Below are 19,985 nucleotides of genomic sequence, written 5' to 3' on the forward strand. Positions count from 1 at the left end.
AAATGCCTTCCTTGCCCTCTCCATCACGAGAGCTGTAATTTAGTCACACTCTTGCACAGCAGCAGGCCACACCAGGGCGTTGCACCTCCGACCACTGACTTCATATCATTTTCCATCAGCAGGAAATGCAGCGGGAAGCACATGTTTCTAACGCGTTCACACAGGGTCAGCTGGGGTAGGAGGGACTCTATACTCTCTTTCATCCTTAGCCCATGGACACTTTTTCTTCAAATCCATGGCCTCCCAATGAAATATGAATCAAAACCAATCCTCCAGGCTTTTGCTTGCTTTGAAAGAAGCTTTAACTCAATTTGAAGTCTCAAGAGGTGAGAAGTTGCTAGCTACCCTGCATTGCAGTGTTTGGATATAATATCATGGCCAAATAAATTAGGGACTACCAGGATGAGAAACAAACTAGAAACTGTGGAACCTAGTCTAGCTTGGTGAATGGGCTTGTGTTGCCTCCAGAGAACCGGGTTTGTTTAATCACAAACACCACATTCCTCTACCTTACCAAGTGTTGTACTTACCTAACCCCAACCTTAGTTTATTTACCATAACCATGATCTATCCAGAACATTTTAAATTTACTATTAATTATTTGTCCCACCTTAATCATACCATAAATAATACTGTATTGCCAGTATTAAATGTTGTTATTAACCTTATCTAACGTTTTTGCCTAATTGTGCAGTATCAAAGTTTTGTGATGATTGGCATCTCGATGGCTCTTACAGAGCCTGGATTAGGACTACCAAGAGTGTGTTTTGTCTAGAGCCCGATTCATTTCCAAGTCCGATACCGATTTCGATATTTGAGGATTTTAAAATCCGATAGCCGATATATCGGCCGATATTCTTATTTTCCCTTATTTTAAGAAACGCATAACATAAACAATGATTATCTCTAAAATTGTGTTATGTTGAGACCATACCAAGATACCATGACATAATGCAGTATAAAAAGAAACTTTTTTATTATAAATAGTACTTTGAACAAAAATACAAGAAAAATATAAGTGTTGATAAATAAGAATCAAATGCATAAAACTACAGAAATTAAAAAAAAATATCTGATTTGTTATAAATAATAGAGTACTACTACTAATGAACATTAAAGTAAATAGTGTATTATGGAGCCAGTGAAACAGAAACTATCAAAAATACCTATATGCTACTACTGGTACTACTACTACTAATAATAATACCATATAACATATCTCATGTCATTGCTATAATAATGATAAACAGGGCTCTCCTACATAGGCAAAAAATTATGTTATACAACACAACACTACAATACAATAGTTATTACCTTACATATAATCTGCCACATTGACTACTTTCTACTATGCAGCATATGTACATCTATTTCATCCCTTTTAACAGCACTGTTAATTCTAGCCAAAGCTTTACATGACCCTTTTGGTTTAATCATTTCTGACAAACCGACTGTAACTAGAGACAAGCAGCTTGCAGATAAATTTAGAATACTTTACTTTAACTGCTCAATAACAACGTTAGCGCTCCTATGCTGATAAACATGGCATTGGCTTTGTGGCTAATGTGGCAACGGGCAGCGTTACCTGCTGTAAGTGATTATTTAGAAGTTATAAATTAGAGAGAAATGAGAGGACCGTTCACTAGAAGTGCCGCCACTGTTTCAAAATAAATCTTTTTAAATTACGTCTGTCAGCGTAATGTCCGTCTCCACCACTCACCTACTCCTGCTGTGACCCGGGAAAGTGCAGTGAAAAACGGGAGGGTTAGCAAGTCTGGTATGAATGTTTTCATCAGAGAAGAAGTGATGAAGGCTGTTTTTATTATTATTTAAGTCATGTAATTGACGTGACAAATGAACAACTTAACGAGAGCTACCAGGAGCTCCTCACCATAGCTCTGGTAGACTTTGGTAGGCAAACTATGCAACACTCATGACATGAGGGAAGGAACCGACTGTCTGTTTCTTAATCATATATTGGCTGTTATACACGCCGATAATATCTGCAAAATGATAAATCGGTTGGACTCTAGTTTTGTCCAAATTATCTTTGAAGAGTTAGACATGTTACAGTGTGCATGCACACCTTCATGACCTGTACTTAATTAGTACATATCTGCTTTGATGGATTGTATATATTTGACCGTGTGATTCAGTAAATATTAATGATGATATATTTTCTGAATATTGCCAGTTTTTAAATCACTTGTTATATTATATTAGAATTGTTATTAACTTTGCAGTGATTACATTTGTTGGATCATTAACACTTTTCATTCACGTCCTCGTCTAAGTATATTTTAATGCTGTTATTATCCATACTTTATTCTTGTATTGTGTTTCACACTTTTCATCCATGTAGTTGATTCTTGAGTGTCGTGTTGCAAATTGCCCTTCATTTGTAATTTTTTTATTTAGGCTCTGTTTTTCTGCTGAATTCTAATATCATTTGTTGCAGCTGCAGTGTCCCAATTAAAGTTTTGTCTTGTCATATATCTAATGGAAGATTACCTGAATGTTATGCTGTATTTTTCTCCTCGCGGTCTAACGACTGAAAGTGAAAATCTATACATTATATTGGCTGACTTATCTTTCCCCCTGTCTGTGCAGGAGCAGAGCCCCAGTAACGCCACATCCCTGGCAATGATGCAGGAGCCGCAGGAGGTGGTGGAGGAGACGGTCACCATAGAGGAGGACCCTGGCACCCCCACCTCCCACGTCTCGGTGGTCACCTCTGATGACGGCACCACACGGCGCACAGAAACCAAGGTGAGGCGCTATGGTGCACTCAGCTGAGTTACAGTGTATCTGCAGAGCTTGTGTAATCTGCTGATTGTGTAAAATGAGTGATGAAAATGTGATAAATAAATACTAGAAAAAGAGTTATATGTACATTTGTTCGATTCCCCAAAATACTGTAATTTTAGGTTGTTGATTAACCAAATATTTAATATTGTAATGATGTTAGATGCTATTAGCTCTCAAAAAAATTTCAGCATTGGATTGCTACTTAGCAAAAAGACAGACTTCGAAAGGCAGCTGTGACCTGTAGGTAAACCTGATTATTATGATTATATAATCTACTGTATAGAGCTGATATTCAGCCTGGTACCTACTTTCACACGAGAGCAAGACACCTCAGAGCCGTTGTATTGTTGTGGCAAAAAGATCATAGCTGCAAAAAAAGTCCCTTTGATCCATTTCAATATTGCTTCAAATTATGGTTATGGATTACTGCTTCCAAACAGCACAGTACTGTACCTCCACTCCCAGACTTCTACCCTGAAGAACTCTAAATCCCATAATCCTACAGCCCAAAGTGGTTTCATCTCCCTCTCATGGCTTTATTTTTTGGATTCTTGTGTTATTATGAGCCAACTCCTCTTGTGTTCTCCTAGTTTTGTGCTTCTTAAAAGCTCTTTTGTTGATTCGTCCTCTATTGTGTTCTGTTGTTTTTCTGTAAGGACATGTCAACTAACGTGAAGGTGAGTGGATCTTTATACCAGTATGGCTTCTCCCACCTCGCCACCATTTTATGTGTGCCCATGAAGGCTACAGCAGCAGTATGCAACACAGTCTGCTTCATCACAAGCCAAATAATGCTCCAGTCTATACTCTAAAGAACTTCTCAGTTCACTGCTTTGTTGCTTCCACCTTCTGGGATGAGACCCATTCTCCTATTTATTATTTCTTTTGCATGGTCTTCTGTCTCTCTCTTTCTTTATTTCTGTCTTACAACATCCCTTATTGACATTGTGGGAGGTACAAAATACCACTACTCAGCACCAATAAACTGTACGAATCACCATGTAATACATTGTTTACATTGGTGCCCCAAATATCATTTCTTCAGTAATGTGCAATTGCTTGAACCAGGATGTCTTCCTCTTGGTGTCAGGTTGGGCTTTTGAAGAAGTGTGTGCCTGGTCATTCTCTTTTGGAGGACAGTCTGCCTTTCACTTCTAGGTTTGAATTTATAACTGTTTGTGCATGGAGAAGAATTCCCACCATAATCAACACCAAATCTGGTGAATCTACAACATATCAGGAGTTGGAAGTTCTTCCTTTCTAGTTTTGCATTTTGAGACATAATCTCAAAGATAAGCTTATATTTCAGTTGCATTTTGCTTGGTATTCGGATGTAAGCGTAGATACAGTCTGCTGCCGCTGCTGCTGTAGGCTTCCAGTGGAGTGGAGAGCGCTGTGTGGAGCTCCTACTCTAGGGACTGTGAAACTGTAATTAAAAAGCCTGGTCTAATCCCTCATCAGGGAGGGCCCATTGCCCTCCAGCCTGTTTACTGCGAGGGGATTGGCCACACACACTCACTCACATGCACATGATGTTATGTATTCATACACACAACTTGTTGGTGATAACGCACACAAACATGTTCAGGAAAACATCACACTAATCAAGGGCTTTACTGCTGAGGAAGGGAAGAGGAAGGACGCTGTTCTAAAGGGCCCGCCATCATGCTGGGAGGAGGGATTGGATATTTTCTGGAAGTCACTTGGAGGAGAAAAGCAGATTAATGTTGAGGGTGAACTTCTGGAAGTCAACTTCTCTGTGGTGGCAAATGGATCCAGACCCAGCCGAGAGTTTTCACAAAGAAACCCCTCCACTTGTCCTCCTCATTTTCCCTCTGTCTTCTTTTTCCTTTCTGCATCTCTCTCTGACTGACTTTCATGTGTTGTTTTTCACTCTCTCCTTTTCTATCTCTCCATTTCACAGCAACTCGCAGTTTTATTTATGTGCGTATCTGTTCTTTTGACCCAAAGTCTTGCCATACTGTCTAATGTTAACACACTCCTTTCCCTTGATGGTTATCCCCCATCCGACTACTGGAAGATGAAACACGGAAGCTACTCTCACCTACTTGATTTGCAGGCAAAAAAGTTTTTCTGGTGGTAAATTAGCCGTCAGAAAGATTATTAGTTAGAAAATTTGCCCTAAGACAGAGCTACTGTACATGAGAGAATGCCAGAGAAAAGAGACTGAAGCCATGTTGTACACTCAAGTTTATGTTTGTGTGGGGGGGTTAGGGTAAGTTTCAGATGACACTTTCAGTTACGTAGGAAGTTTTTCATAAATTGGAAAACAACTATGAGTGGCCCATCAATAGCAAATTAACTGCTGGTTCTATTTACATTTTCAATCAATTCAACTCAGAGTGATTTGGCCCCGGACCTTGAATGTGTGTATGAGTTTGAGCACATGTAGGCAGGCTCTCAATTAGATTTACGTCCTTCCTCCTGTCTCAGTATGCCATGCTTTCCCTTGGCCTTCATCCAGCCCTCTTTTCCTGCTGGCAGCTACTCTGAATGGAACACCAGTCATGTAGGAAGAAGACCAATAAAAGTAGCATTCCTCCTCTTTCCTCTGGACATGAGCTAATGAGAGTTGAGGCAGACCACACAAACAAATAAGAGCACTTTGGCTACCCTGCACACTCTGGGGAGCCAACCTTAAGTAGGTAGGAATTAGTTAATTACGTATGGCTGTTGTGAAAAATGAAGTGTCACTATTGACTAGAACAGAATAAAGAACACAAGAACCAAGACTCCTTTTCCACTCAAAGTGCATTACTTTATTTTATTTCAGACATAATTTCTTGACTTCAGCAAGCAGTTTTTAAAAATAGTAACTGGAGCATGGCAAGAACAATCTTTATCCTCTCTTAGATTGCATGCAGGTATATGCTGGATACTTTAAAAGTGTGCAAGTGTCATTTTTTTAAAGCCATTTGCATTACAGAGGTTGGATTTACATCCATGCAAAATGAAATCCAACGCAGTTTGCTGAGAGCTCTACCCACCCATCCCTCCAACTCCAGGTGACCAAAGTTGTCAAAACCATCACCCGCCGCACGTACCACCCAGGGATGGTGACTGACAACCTGTTAGTGGAGTCCAAACCTGCCACCCGAACCCCTACCCTGGTTTCCATCTCGACCCCCACCTCGTTGGAATCAGAACCAGTAAAGGATGCCAAACCCTGTGTGGTTTCTGCTGTGTCCCCCCGTCTGCCTCCCTGTTCCTCTAACATCAAGTTTTAAAGAGACCCTCATTTATGCAAAGAAACTAGAAATTTCTACCTCCGTCATCTTAACATATGCTCTTTAGATTGGGTTGAAAACGAATCACAGGCTTCTTAAAATGCTCAATTACTACCTCATCCTCTCCCACTAACCCCTGGTCACCATGGCCATTTAAGCTCTCAATAAAGTGAATGCCGCAGAGGTTGTGAAACCTCTTACAGTGCTGTAAAGTGGACCGTTTGACGCCTGCTGCCTTTCCCCTTTATTTTTAACAGTTTGGTAAACATTTAAGGCCTGTGTCTAACTGCTCGTGGTTGTTTCAAACACTTTTTAGTACAGCCATGACTTTCCATGCACACAAACACACACACACCAATCTGTAGTATTTCTACATGTATTCTCACGTATACTCACACTCTCCACCATTTTAGCAATTCTGTTTTAACCCTGTTTACCCCCTTTAGAAACACAGGACACCCCCCCCCCCCCGTTTCCCCTTGTGCGACGGTTTAACGCCTTGTGAACTTGAGCATGCATCAAAGAGTGTTTGAAAACTGTGTGATGGCTCCCTTTGCAGCCCTTGCAAATCGCCTAAAAAGCTGTGTTAGTACAAGGCAGCTGGGCATGTCAAGGCTGGGAAGCTGTAGCATTCACCGTGCTCTCCGCTCAGCTCTGACAGCCATAATAGAGTCGAATAAAATAGGACGATAAATAAAAGGTGATAAGATGTCCACATATGATTAAAAGCATTCTGACATTATCCTCCATCTGGATGACTTGGTGTCCCCTGTGAAGCTCTATCCCTCAGGAAAATCAATAAAGCGTATCAAAAACTAAAGTAAAATTGTTATTTAATAAATGACATTTATTATGCAGACGTAATCACTTCATGCAGGGTATGACATTCAGCCCTGGCTCCTGTAGTCCCCTCGAGGCCACAGTATGAACACCAGAACAGCCTAGTTTGGGTTCTGTCATGGGTTAGCGTTGTGAATCAAGACGGTGGGAGTGAGCTTGTTATTCTAAGGTCATACATGTGCTTTAGCTAATGTGAATCAAAAAAATTAGCTCTTTATTTTTAACTGCGCAAAGCCATGGCGGAATGGCATTAGAAACAAACGTAAATTACTCAGTAATTACTCAGAACATGGAAATGAACCTTGGTGTTCCTAAAATAGGCTTTGTTATGGAGCTCACAGTCAGGGTGCAATCAAGAAACAAGGCTAGTGAAGATTTCTTATTAGTTTCAACCAAGGTAATGAAGATGCCGTGTTGAACAACCGATGTGTTGTTTGGGGTTTTGCTCTTCACTCCTCTCTCCTCCGTTGTGAGGTGTTAATGCTTCATTATGGTTTCTTGATATTGTTACATGCCTTTGCTCGATCCAGATTAAAATCTGAATTATGGCGTTGATGGGAAAATAAGGAAAGCATAATACAATTAAGAGGGTTGGTGTTGAAAATGAAACCTATCAATGATCGGAGGTCTTTTTTATTTTTCCATTCCCCAAGAAATTTAGACTGGCCTGCTTCGCTCATCAAGTGGGAATGAAGGCCTCTCTGCAATACCTTGTCAGGCACAACACAAATTGCATCAGACCTGCACCCCTGCAGATGACGATTAATTTTCATCAACCTCATTAATTTTGAAGATGAATTTATAGCCACGGACAAAATAGCCAATTATCGGCCACAGAAGAATTCACTGGGCAGCAAATTGGTTTCTGTATGGGCGGAGAGCCCAGGGAGGGAGGGGGGGGGGGACAGACAGACAGCCTCAAATATAGCAGAGGAAGTGGAGTTATTTAGCCACAGGATGAAGTGAGCGTGAGAGAGATACATGCAGGTCTTGTTGTCAAAGTCCTCCAGCTACAGTGTGATGCTACCCTGCTCCCTTGGGGACATTAAGGATTCAAGGTCCAGTGGAGCTGTAGCACTTCAGGATGGCTCTGTTACAGCAGACCCCAGGAGACAGTCCACTTACTGCATAAATGCAACATTTTCTGTTTGGCTGACAGTGTTTGTCTTATAACAGCTTATTATAGCATGAGTATTGACATTTTTCATTCTGTAATTTAAAGGCCCCACCAATTGGTGACACAGATATTACAGTTGGATATTGGTCAGTTAGTATCCACCTCCACTTCAACAGAGGTTCCTCCCTGAGTACAGCCAGTATATGTTTTAATTAGTAGCATAAAAATGTTTCATTGATGATCAGAGAATCCCAACCAGCACCATCAAAAACACTTGTATGTGCGTGAGTCTTTAAGAGCTCATCATTTTATGAAACATAATTTTATGGCATTATAATTCATCACAAAACTTCACACAACTAAAATTGCTGAGTTTTCCTCTGGAGTGAGTTTTAAAGCATGTTTTAATCTGGACACCAGGAATCAAAGTTATTGCTTATTTTTCAGATTTATCCTTCTTATTTGTCTTCTAACACAGTGTCTTAATCAGACAGCTAGAGAAGCTAATATCTTTGTTAAGTAGCATTTTATTCTGTGTATGTGCAGCCTGAAGGTTTGCTGTAATATCACTCTGTCATGTAACGCCACACTGTGTGACAGGTGTGTCTGTTCCCTTCTACAGGTGACTAAGATGGTGAAGACGGTGACCACACGAACAGTGCGCCAAGTGCCCCTGGGACCCGACGGCTTGCCCATGCCTGAGGGCTCGTCCCCACTAGGCAGCTACACCGACTCCATCGACCGGCGCTACATGAAGAATGGAGGTGACCGCTTCATCACGCCTCAAGCAACCTCCACCCTTACACGCTCCTACAACAATTCGTACAACGATTCATACGGCGAGACACCCGAGAGCCAGTACATTCGCCACTATGGCCTGCACGATGGCTATGCTGATTTGACGGATAACTATGGAAGCCTGTCACGCGGCGTCAATTTCCGGCCGCCGCGCTACCCCTACTTGCCCAACAGCTACCGGCCGGAGAACAGCTACACGCTGCCTATTCGCAAGGATGACTATGGTCATGTGGCCCAGCCCCAGGTGCCTATGGGTAGCAGCACTGTGGATCTGAACCGCTCACAACCAGAGCGCTTCCAGCCCGAGCCATATGGCCTGGAGGATGATCGCCGCAGCTTGGGCCCTGAAGAGGAGGAGCCATACGAGCTGGAGCCCGACTACTCTACTGCCAACCGACGCACCCTGCAGGGGGCCAACCGGGGTCGCACCCACCGGGAACCTCTTCGTGATGGGCCCCGAGTCAGGTGAGGATAAATGCAGACATCTTACGGTTGTTTTAACCATCAGTACCTGGTGTTATTGACAGATTCTGTTGAAGGATTCAGCCTACTGGAGCTCGCAGGAGATAATGGTTTTGTGAAGGTGTGCAAGTTCATACTGTATACATCTTATTCTTTTTACGTTGGACAGTGAGTTCTTTTACATATGCATGAGTACAGACTTTGGATTGCCGCAATGGGAGATGAGGCCTGTTAAGATGAGAGAGAATAAAGAATACTTGTCTTGTTCTCGCCATAAAAAAGACTACATTACACCGTGCGCAAGTAAACAGATGTCCCTTCTCCTCAAGCAACTTGCTTGAGACAGGCAGCGAGGAAAAACAAGTCTTTGATTGCAGTTTTCCTGCACATGGATAGTGAACAAGTGTTTGTGTCAGAGGTAAAGAGGCAGGAATGATTTGAGATGTGACAAGGGAGGAAAGGGAGAGAGAGTGGGAGAGGACGGGAGGCTTTTGTCAGTTGTCTTTCAAAGCCTTTCCCTTTTTTGCGAACCTTTGTTGAGGAGTATAACCCCTGGCTCCAGGGACCAGGGGAAAAAAGCCCGTTAGCCTCCAACAATAAGATCCCAAAATAGCCTCTTGTCTCCTAATAGCTTCCAATCATTTCATTGCCGGGCCCGCCCAAAATGTCCACCCTCAAGTAAATTGAAGCAGCGGTTTGAAGTTGAGCTGGTGGGAAGTGTGTTTTGAAGACTTTTTTTCGAGCAGTGATCTGTAGCAGATGGATATTTTTGAATTCTGTACATTTTCTTTTAAACTTAGGACAACATTTGTGGGCTAGAAGGCACTCTAAAGAAACAGAGAGCTAAGGGGTACGAGTAAGAGAGGAAAGATTGTGTATTTTGGTTTGTGTGTGTTTTTTCTCATGATCAAAGAAGACGCTGAATCCAGGTTTGCCTGGTTTTCTGGACAGCATGTGAGCTTTACTTTTGGACCCTTCTTAATTAAGCTTATGTACACATACACTTATGCATTCGCAACTAGCTGGATTTAAAGGCCTCTGCATTAATGTGCATGAGTTATGACAGAGCAGATGCCTAATCAGACCCTCCGTCTTTATACACATTTGACTTAATTCTGACATTTAGACACCCAGTAATTATGTCTCTCTCTCTCTCTCTCTCTCTCTCTCTCTCTCTCTCTCACACACACACTCACACACACACACACACACACACACACACACTCTCAATAAAAATCCACATCTTCATAAAATGAGTCACTCCCCCATCTGCCTAGTGAGAGGTGCTTGCTGTGACAGGCAATTTGTAGCCTGCTTTACATGTGTCACAACACAGCCTAACAGCCATGTTCACACACACACACACACACACACACACACACACACACACACACACACACACACAGTGATAGACACACACATATACGCACACTGACAGCCACTAACGTGAATGCCCAAACACAAACAAACGTGTTTGAAGGCGCTGTTGACTGACTGCTGCCTGGCTAATTGCAGCAGAAAATAAAACCCAAATATTTCCTGCTTTCGTCTTTCCGTCGTTTCTCCTGCACTTACATCAGCTGACATCAAAACACCAAACCATCAGTATGCCGTGAGCCTTTTTCTTCCCCCAGGAACGGTGACAATCAGCCCTCCCAGTGCCCAGGCTCCCCTGTTCACTCACACTGCGATTAGTATTCTTCCAAGAAAGGAGCAGCAACTCCAAAGTGCTGTAATGAATCTGAGAATTAAAGCGGTTTAATTACAGCTTATCATTGCATTGCAAGCCCTCAATTATGCTCTGACAAAAATGAAGATGTTTAGTGCTAAAACGGCTTCTTGCAAACGGCTGTGGAGTCCATCATGTGTTGGGAATGATGATGCATCATTTTTTGCTGGAGTAGCTTGGATGTGTGTGTGAGCATACCTAACTCTTGGACCTTAGTCTTATCATAGCTCTAAAATGCAAACGGGTGACAAATGAAAGGAACAAGCTGAATAAATGAGTACAGGTCTCAGTCAGTGCATGGTTTGTATGTGATTGATGAATCATATGCTTTTTGGAAGTATTACACAGGGTTCACCACCCATAAAATAAGACATCACTGTTCCTCTTGCAATACAGTCTTTATGACCGGAGCCCCTTTCAAAGTCAAGCATTATAGGATGTGAATATATCATGCAGTACACCTATTAGTGTTGTCATGATACCAAAATTATGACTTCGATACGATACCTGTCTAAATATCTCGATACCGATACTGAAACGATACCATGCCAAAAATCTAAAAAATCTGGAAAAGGATTGGAATAATACTGTAAATGACAGAAGATTGAACTTAAAATTAGTGAAAATGACTTAAAAAAGAGCCTGTTTTCATTGTCATTTTAAAATCTAATTGACTTATTAGAAAACTACAGAATGTGTTAAGTACAGCCCAGACCTCCACTGACGAGGTGTATTGAGTCATGTTCAGTCTGCTTTAGTGCACTACTATAGTGTGTAGGCTAATAAATTATGCCGCCAAGTGCCAGATTTAAAGTTAATGTAATTTATTTTTATTAATTTAATGCTTTATAAAATTAGTTTATGTGTCTATGACGTGTCCCAGTTTGTTTTATCATACATGCAGGTGTGTTTTTGAGAATGAATTAGTACATTAAAAATTGTATTATTGTAAATAATTAGATCGACGTCATTGTTATTAAAGATTTTTTATGCTATGCTGTAATCTGATGTCTCCTGCACTTGATTTATATTATTTCTTTGATAGTTTAAATTTATATTTGCAACCAGCACTTATTAAACAGTGTCATGATCTCCTTGGCAGAGGTCTGCGTATGCATTTTCATATAGTGATGTTTGCGACATTGGTCATAAAAAGCTAAAAATAAATGAACCATTTACAGTGCTCTTAATTTCCTTCTCACTAAATTTTGCAGACAATAAAGCAGCATACTGTGTGCACAGTATTGGTACCAATAAAGGGCAATATTGTATTGTTTTTAACGGCAGGGTATTGCGATACCTTTCAAGTATTGGTGCAACACCACAATCATGGACTCATCATCATGGTTTTTCTTTCATCACCTGTCTGTAATAGTCAAGTGCAAATAAATGGAATAAATAGTGTACATCAGATGTGAAAGGTCACGGAGGTGGTAGTGTTTCAGGGTGCTGCTGAATAACTCTTCATTAGTTGTGTTAGCATGGTACTGCGTTTTTTCTGTGTAAACTGTGATGTGTGGAATTAGAAAAGCTTGATGAAGATGGATGGAATTTGATTACAAAAAAACATCTTGACTTGAGATACATTCTTTTCTCTTTTTTTTTTTAGAGACATAATTATACTTTAAGTTTCAATGAGATACATGTTATTTGATGTAGACTCCTTTGCTTTTTCAGTTTTAATTAAAACTTTAATTAAAGTTTTAATATCTACCTAGACAATTTTTAAAAACATTTAAAGTTTTGTCATTGGTCACCTTTGGTTTTTGTTGGTCACTTCTTTAAAACTTGGCTGTAAATGGTGTCACAACAAAAAAGGTTATTATTTACCATAACAGCATATCAAGGCAGCATGTTGCTAGCCACTAAGGGAGGGATGGGCATCTCTTTTTCCTTTATACCTGCTCAGTTTTTGCACATAATAAACATGACGCTCCCCCCAACCAATCCTTTACGTGTGACAGTGTGTGTGTGTCTGTGAACACCTTTCTGTGTGTGTGTGTGTGTGTGTGTGTGTGTGTCCTCATGCCAGCATGATTAATCGCTGCTTTTGAACTCTGCCAGACTACAGGGGCATCTTTAAGCCAATCTCTAATGGTTCGTCTATGTTTGGGCGAACCGCTTCGCTGCACCTGCCCTCCTGCATCCAGGGGTCACCACACACACATACAGACACATAAACGCACGCATACATACTCCCTTGAGCACACACACACACACACACACACATCCTTAATTGTGAGGGGGTTGTCTCATCTGTCATCTGTAGGGAACAGCCCGTGGAAATGATATGACGCTAGCCAGCCCTGCCCCCCTCCCTCCTTGATCCTGCCCAGAGGCTTTCACTGAGAGTTAAATACTCAGTTTAATATTATACTTCCTTTCTGTCATGTTTGAGGTTTCACAAGCATCTCCTAAAATATAGAAGAAACGAGCGATGAGCGATGTGACTCTCCTTAAATTGAATAACACCAAGCAGTGGTGTCAGTCGATAATGCTATCAAAACAGCCGGAGACATTAGAAAAGTGGCAAGACATAAACAATCCAGTTTTTTTTCTCCCCTCTTTCTTTCTTCTCTGTCCCGCATAGACTCTTGTGCATCATAAAACAATTATTGCCAATAATTCAAAATGAGCAATCTGCCTGGCAGGGACAGTCAGTGAAAAGCTCATAAACGCTTCAGAGATGTTATGTGTACATATGAGATGCGAACATCTTTTTGCGAGAGTCTAATTCTATTCTAATTGATCTTCTCTTATGGGCCTGCAGAAGAATAGGGTCAGGCATGGACGGAACTGAAGGATGATGAAAGTAACTGACAGAAGATGAAGGATATGAAGAATAGCGAGGATGTGGCAAAGTCCAGATGAATAAATGAGAGCTGACGTTTGCAGACATGCATACATCTCGTATCTACTTTATATCTAATCTGTTTGTTTCTGTATCCTGTCTTCTATTCTTTGTGTCTTAGAACAAACAAGCACACCCACGCATCCAGAGACGAGCACACAGATACACAGAAATAGCCTGGACATTTATCAGCTCGATTAACATGAGGAGAGTGATCTGCTGTAATAATGCTCAGGGCATTGTGTCTGGTGGCGGAGATCCCTTTTACGTCCTATGAATATACCCCTCCCTGTACACACAATGGCGCCAATTTAAATGCAAATCCTGACATTCCCATCACTCAGCCTTGCGACGCTGCTTTGCCAAAAGCCCTGCTGCATCGACCAGATCTAAATGAGCCCCGATCTGCACAACTGTACATCTCATCTCTGTGTTGATGTGCGTGTGTGCGAGAGAAGGTGTGCTCGAAACATAGTGTGACAGATAATGAGAGAGAAAGTCAAAGAGAGAGAGAGAGAGATACTGTCCATGAAGGAGATGGTGGTTATTTATGCAGGTCTATGCGACAGTGATGATGCTGAGATTGTGTACTGGCCTTACTTGTGGAGGGTTATTCCTGCCTCCTGTAGCCTTGTCACATCTAATATCTTGCAGCAATAGAAAGCTGCATTATAGCTTCGGAGTGTGGGAGTGTGTGTTAAGATCTCAGTGCAGGCAAGGAAGTATTTAGTAACCACCAGCACATGCACACATAATCGCAAATGTCCCTCTTTTCTGTGCATGACATGTCATGCAACTCAGGGTTTTTAATCGGGCTCCTGATTGGCCCCTCCGTCCATACTGTGGTTACAGACAGCCTATAGAGGTTTGCGGCTCTCCAACAAGTTCTACATAGAGCTGGGAAGAAATACTTTTAAAGAAGAATAAACAGTAATGATATACCAGATCCACTCTAGTTTAGATTAGCTATCTTCAATTCAGTGTTTTGCTTACTATTTACCCTTGAAGAAAATCTGTTTAAAAAGTCATTAGACCTCCAGAGTCACAATCATTCAGCACCGTGATTCTTGAACTTGGGTAATTTGCAGTATTCGGACATGGCCATACTTGACTGCAGTGATGCCTCACTCCATCTCTATTAATCCGTTTTCCATCCATCTGAAAAAGGGATTTAGTATCTCATTACATTGTTCGGACAGTTTTCCCCCCAGTTCATCTTGTATTGATTTCCCTGGTAGTAAAATGCACAAAGTTGTGCCATAAAAGCCAATAAGTTACTGCAAGGCTTGTGTAAAAGAAAAAATCAACAGAGGAATACACCATAGCTGAGGCTAGATGACATGCAGAGCCCCCGCTCCTTCCTCAGTATGCCTGGGAAGAACTGTAAAAACAGATAATTAACATAAAACTCATTAAAATTAGAGCTTGCTCTGGAATTCCCTGCCAACCACCGGCGTTGGCCACCATTTTGTTGCACCACCAACCACCATACATCAAAGATGGTGAGAGGAGACCAGCTGGATTATGTAATGAGGATAAACAAGTCTCAAGCTGTGGGGTGGGAGGGGGGGATGATAAAGGCTGCATAAATACACAGCCCTAATTAAATTCCTCTCCCCATGTCATAACTTTTCCTACCAAACATTCTCCCACCCTTTTTGACAACTTAGTAGTACGTGATCAAAAAGAAGGATTTTTGTGAAACAAGTTTCAAAAAGATTCTTTGCAACTTTTCGCCAGTATAAAACGTGACTCTCCTGACTCCATCCTCAGAGTTGGCACTACAAGTGAAAAATCGCTCCTATGATTAAAGAGCCTTAAGTAAAATAAGTAGCCTGCACTCCAGCAACAAATGATCTGTCATTGGAATTGAGCGCCTATATTTTCACCCATGTTGCGGTAGAGAATTGATGAGACTGCCTTTGGAGTAAAAACCCCAGAGAACAGAGTGTAAATCATAGACTTTAAGAGGCTTCTGTAATAGAGAGTCATTGAAGGGAACCCCCTATGAACCGTCAAAAAGCAACTCCCCTCTTCCTCCTCCAGAGAACAACACCAGTTTATATCACCGAAAATGTGTAGAGCTCAATACTGTTTATATCATCAGCCATACTAACAGTAGTAGAAGTCCCAGAGAGATGATCATTAACATTTCAGCCACTGTATGCTAGTGTTTGGCACTGTTAGCAAAGGGAGCCCTGGGGGCATCATAGGGACTCCTGGTCCTCCCTAGGGGGACAGCACTGCTCATTCTTTGTTCCCTGGGGGGAAATACATCAAGTCCCTTCTCTTGTGTTTATGGTGGCTTCCTGAAAAAAAACTTCACAAGACTTTTCTTCAAAGCTTTTTCTTTGGTGTTGCCTTTGTCTCTGAATCTTAGTGCCTGCTTTTTTTCTGTGCAGTCTTTTCCTGTTTCTCAGTCACTACCTCGAAGACCTTATTTGTTTGTTGAAGTTTCACATGTTAGTTGCTACCACCTGAATAATACACAGAATGTTGCTTCATTCATCATTCATATTGTGGGGAATTGCCACCATCAGTCCCCCTGACAGGCCTGTTAATAACAGATTCAAACCACAGATCACCATGTCTCCCCTTGCTCTCTGTCCTGCACTCTTTCCTATCCCCGTTCATCGCCCACATCTTTTCACCTCTCACTCACACTGTCCTCTGCTTTCCCTTTTCCCCTCATTAGTCAGTGGCTCTCACCTCAGTTGGCTTCTCTCAAAGTCTTTTTCCCAGCTGCCTAATTTTTCAGTTAGACAAATCTGTCTGAGTCGCCCTCCATTTACCTCGTCCATCTCCCTTGTCCTCACTGTCCTCTCTTCTTTCGGCTTCCAGAGGGTACCCAGATGACCCCATTGAGGCAGAGCTGATCGATGAGCGCCATCCTTACATCCATGGCATATATTCAGCACCGCTGGCCCAGCCGGAGAGGGGGAGCATGGCAAGTCTGGACCGCATGGGTGGCCGACGCTCACCGTCCATTGACAGCATCCGCAAGGACCCGCGTTGGCGCGACCCAGACCTCCCCGAGGTCATCGCCATGCTTGGCCACCCCATTGACCCGGTCAAGTCCAATGCCGCTGCCTACCTGCAGCACCTGTGCTATGAAAATGACAAGATTAAGAAGGATGTGCGTCAGCTGAAAGGGATTCCTGTTCTGGTGGGGCTTCTGGACCACCCCAAATCTGAAGTCCACCGCAAGGCTTGTGGTGCCCTGCGCAACATCTCCTACGGCAAGGACAATGACAACAAGGTAGCCATCAAGAACTGTGACGGCATCCCCGCCCTCGTCCGCCTGCTGAGGAAGACCAATGACATGGAAGTTCGAGAGCTGATCACCGGTAAGAGTAAACATTTCTATATTAAACACATCAAACAAAAAGCGCTGAAAATAATGTGATGAGGTTCAAGCAGGGCGATCTATCAAAGTGACACAACAGTAACCTTATACTCAAGTATTAAGTAACTTGTTATCAGGCAACAAAATTACCTATTTAAGTTCATATGTGATCAATCGATCAGTCCAAGCAGATGTCACCACATAAAAAAACATGTTCTGAATGTAAGAGGAACAAACTGTATTTGTTTAATTTTGCCTACATTTTCGATATTGGGATCATTTCAGTCAGAAAATTATTGAATTACTTTATTTGTTTTAACCAAGTCACCCAGTTCAACAGCAAAGCTTGCATTCAGTGCATTTTTTGCAAGTGTCACATACATTCATATTTAACTATAAAAAACTAACAAAAGATCTGTCGTGCGGGTGAAATGATTTGGGATATAAATATGTCTGATTGCATTCCTGAAGTAAGACATCAGTTACATTTTCCCTACCATAGGTAAAGGATTCCTAAATTATGCAAAAAAAAAAACACCCTCATAGCACTGTTGCAGCCAAGCCCACTGGCTGTCTTCTCCACTAACTCTAGGATTCCTCTTTCTGTCGGCCTAATTAGTCTCAACTGTCTGCCACGTATAGTAAGTATAAAAGTGCTGCTTTGAAGCCGTTTAAGCTGATATGATAGTACCTTAGTATGCCAGTCCTTTCCAATCACTGGCTGCGTACTTCCCATCACTTAAATATTCCATCCAGGAGTATCCTGATTTGCCTGCCATAACCCCATACTCTGCATGGTAATGCAGGGCTGAGTCATACTATATTAAGAAGTAGATTTTTTTTGTGTTTTCAGTTTTTTTGCAGCAGTATTCACAGTATGCTATTTTCTCATCTAAGACCCCGTACATTATTTGATAAGGTTGAGCTCCAGGCTTTCCATACAGAAAGATACAGTTCTTGCTGAATTTGCATTGAATTGTGTAACTTCCTATGTACTAGTGAGGGGAGATAACAATGTATTCAGAGCTGTAATTATTCAGTTATTCTTTTAATTCTACTGAAGACACATTTTGAGTAAATTGTCTTGGCGCTTCTTACCACTTATAAAAAGAGTAAAAAACGTTAATGAGCTAATAGTCAGTAGGGTTGGGCATCGTTAAGAATATAGCAATTCTGATTCTACTTATCTAATCTGGTTCCACCACAGATCTTGTCAGCGCTCTGTGACATTCATCCACTTCCTCCTTTTTTAATCTTCCCCTTGATGTCTAAAGCGAAAGGACTTTCTGTACTAGAGGGACTCGTACCACGTAAGAAATATATATTGGAAACATTTGTAGACATCATTCGTTTCCCTTCAGTATAAAAGGTGAATGTCAGCTCACCTGTGTTTTGTACCTGAGCGTGAGACGTTGCTACTGTTAGCGTTAGCTGTATCTGGAGCGTCATTGTAGCTGGGAGACTGTAACACACTGAGCACAGTGCGTTCCTTCAGATTCAGTAAGTAACACTAAGCATTCAAGTAATATCCTTACTGCAGATGTTGCATTTTGCTCTATCTTTATCTTTTTTAGTGAAGCTAAGCCAAAAGTTTGAGTGTTCTGCGGTTTGCTATGGTCCAGGAAACACAAGTACTCTCTTCTTTATGCTTTGTTGACGTACTGCGTAACAAATGACAGGATGTTAGGTTGGTGCAGCACGTCCTGGCGGAAAAGTGACACTTTTATGCACTATAAAATTCAATATTTTATAAAGTTCAATCAGGAGCGCCAATGAAATATTAAAAATGTTACGAACTGTTGTTCAAACTTGGAACCGGTTCTTGATACCAAAACCTATTTGTCAGTCATAGAGCCATTTTCTTTCAATAAAGGCTCACAAGAATCACAGTTGGAGTCAATTTAGAACAAACATTGTGATGTTTGATTACTTTAGCCTTATTACATTGTACTGTAAGCAAAACGAGGCAGCAGACATTGATTTTAGAAGAAAAAAGCTATTAGTTGCATTGTGTAATGAAATATGTTTTAATTCCTTTAAGAGGAGGTATTGATTCCAGTGCCATGATAGGGTTTCTCCTCCTTGACCTGGTAAATGTCACAACTGGGGAATACAGTGGTGTGTGTGTTTCCAAGTGCTCAGCTAATCCCCAACATGACTGGTTTGACCTGATACACTTTGGTTGGTATGCACGCTTTGCCATCTGAGAGGGTCTTTTGTTTTCAGTGCACACATGTGCAAAATGAGAACCACTTTAAAGTGAGGCACTTGACCTTTGCGAAGTAGCCGCCAAGTGTAAAATACAGTATATGCACCACCCCAAGATATAAAGGTGGTAACTTTTTAGTTTGTTTCACAGTTTAGGGAAGGAAAAGTGAAGAGTGAAGAGTGAATATCATACAAGATTTTGGCTACTGAAGGCTTAAAGCCAGAGGTATTAATAGTAATGCCGGTCCTTTAACAAACATGCTTGTTGAACTGTGCATCCATGTGTAAGTGTGTGTTTGTGTGTGTGTGTGTGTGTGTGTGTAGCTTTCCTTTGCTGTGACATAGATGTCATGGTGAGCGATGACTGTGCTGCAGCAGAAATGATTGCCTTTACAGCAGCGTGTTGCTCCCCATCGTAGCTAAAAATAACCCTGCACCACAAGACAAGGAGGACAGAATGGAGGGAGGGTTCTTTATTTTTTTCCCTCTTCCCCTCTCTTACTCATTATCCACCATCTCTTGCTCAATCAAATTTTTTCTCTCCTTCATTCAGTATCTAAACTCGCTGATTTTCTCTC

At 41.6% G+C, this 19,985-nt stretch overlaps 1 protein-coding gene across 7 annotated transcripts in view; it reads left to right on the top strand.

Annotated features, from left to right (window-relative positions):
- arvcfb (ARVCF delta catenin family member b) overlaps positions 1–19,985 on the top strand; it is a 228,171-nt gene that overhangs the window by 136,933 nt on the left and 71,253 nt on the right. For 6 of the 7 annotated variants that reach the window (XM_038702628.1, XM_038702622.1, XM_038702625.1 and 3 more), the window contains 4 exons: positions 2,611–2,769; positions 3,465–3,485; positions 8,636–9,276; positions 16,695–17,200. In XM_038702628.1, coding sequence (XP_038558556.1) covers positions 2,644–2,769; positions 3,465–3,485; positions 8,636–9,276; positions 16,695–17,200 — 1,294 coding nt within the window. In that variant the 5' untranslated portion in view covers positions 2,611–2,643. The remainder of the gene's footprint in view (positions 1–2,610; positions 2,770–3,464; positions 3,486–8,635; positions 9,277–16,694; positions 17,201–19,985) is intronic. The other variant, XM_038702623.1, reaches the window with a different exon arrangement.

This window comes from Micropterus salmoides, unplaced genomic scaffold (assembly GCF_014851395.1).
Source record: "Micropterus salmoides isolate LMB-PRFRI ecotype aquatic unplaced genomic scaffold, ASM1485139v1 Ms_hic_scaffold_7, whole genome shotgun sequence".
NCBI lineage: Eukaryota > Metazoa > Chordata > Actinopteri > Centrarchiformes > Centrarchidae > Micropterus > Micropterus salmoides.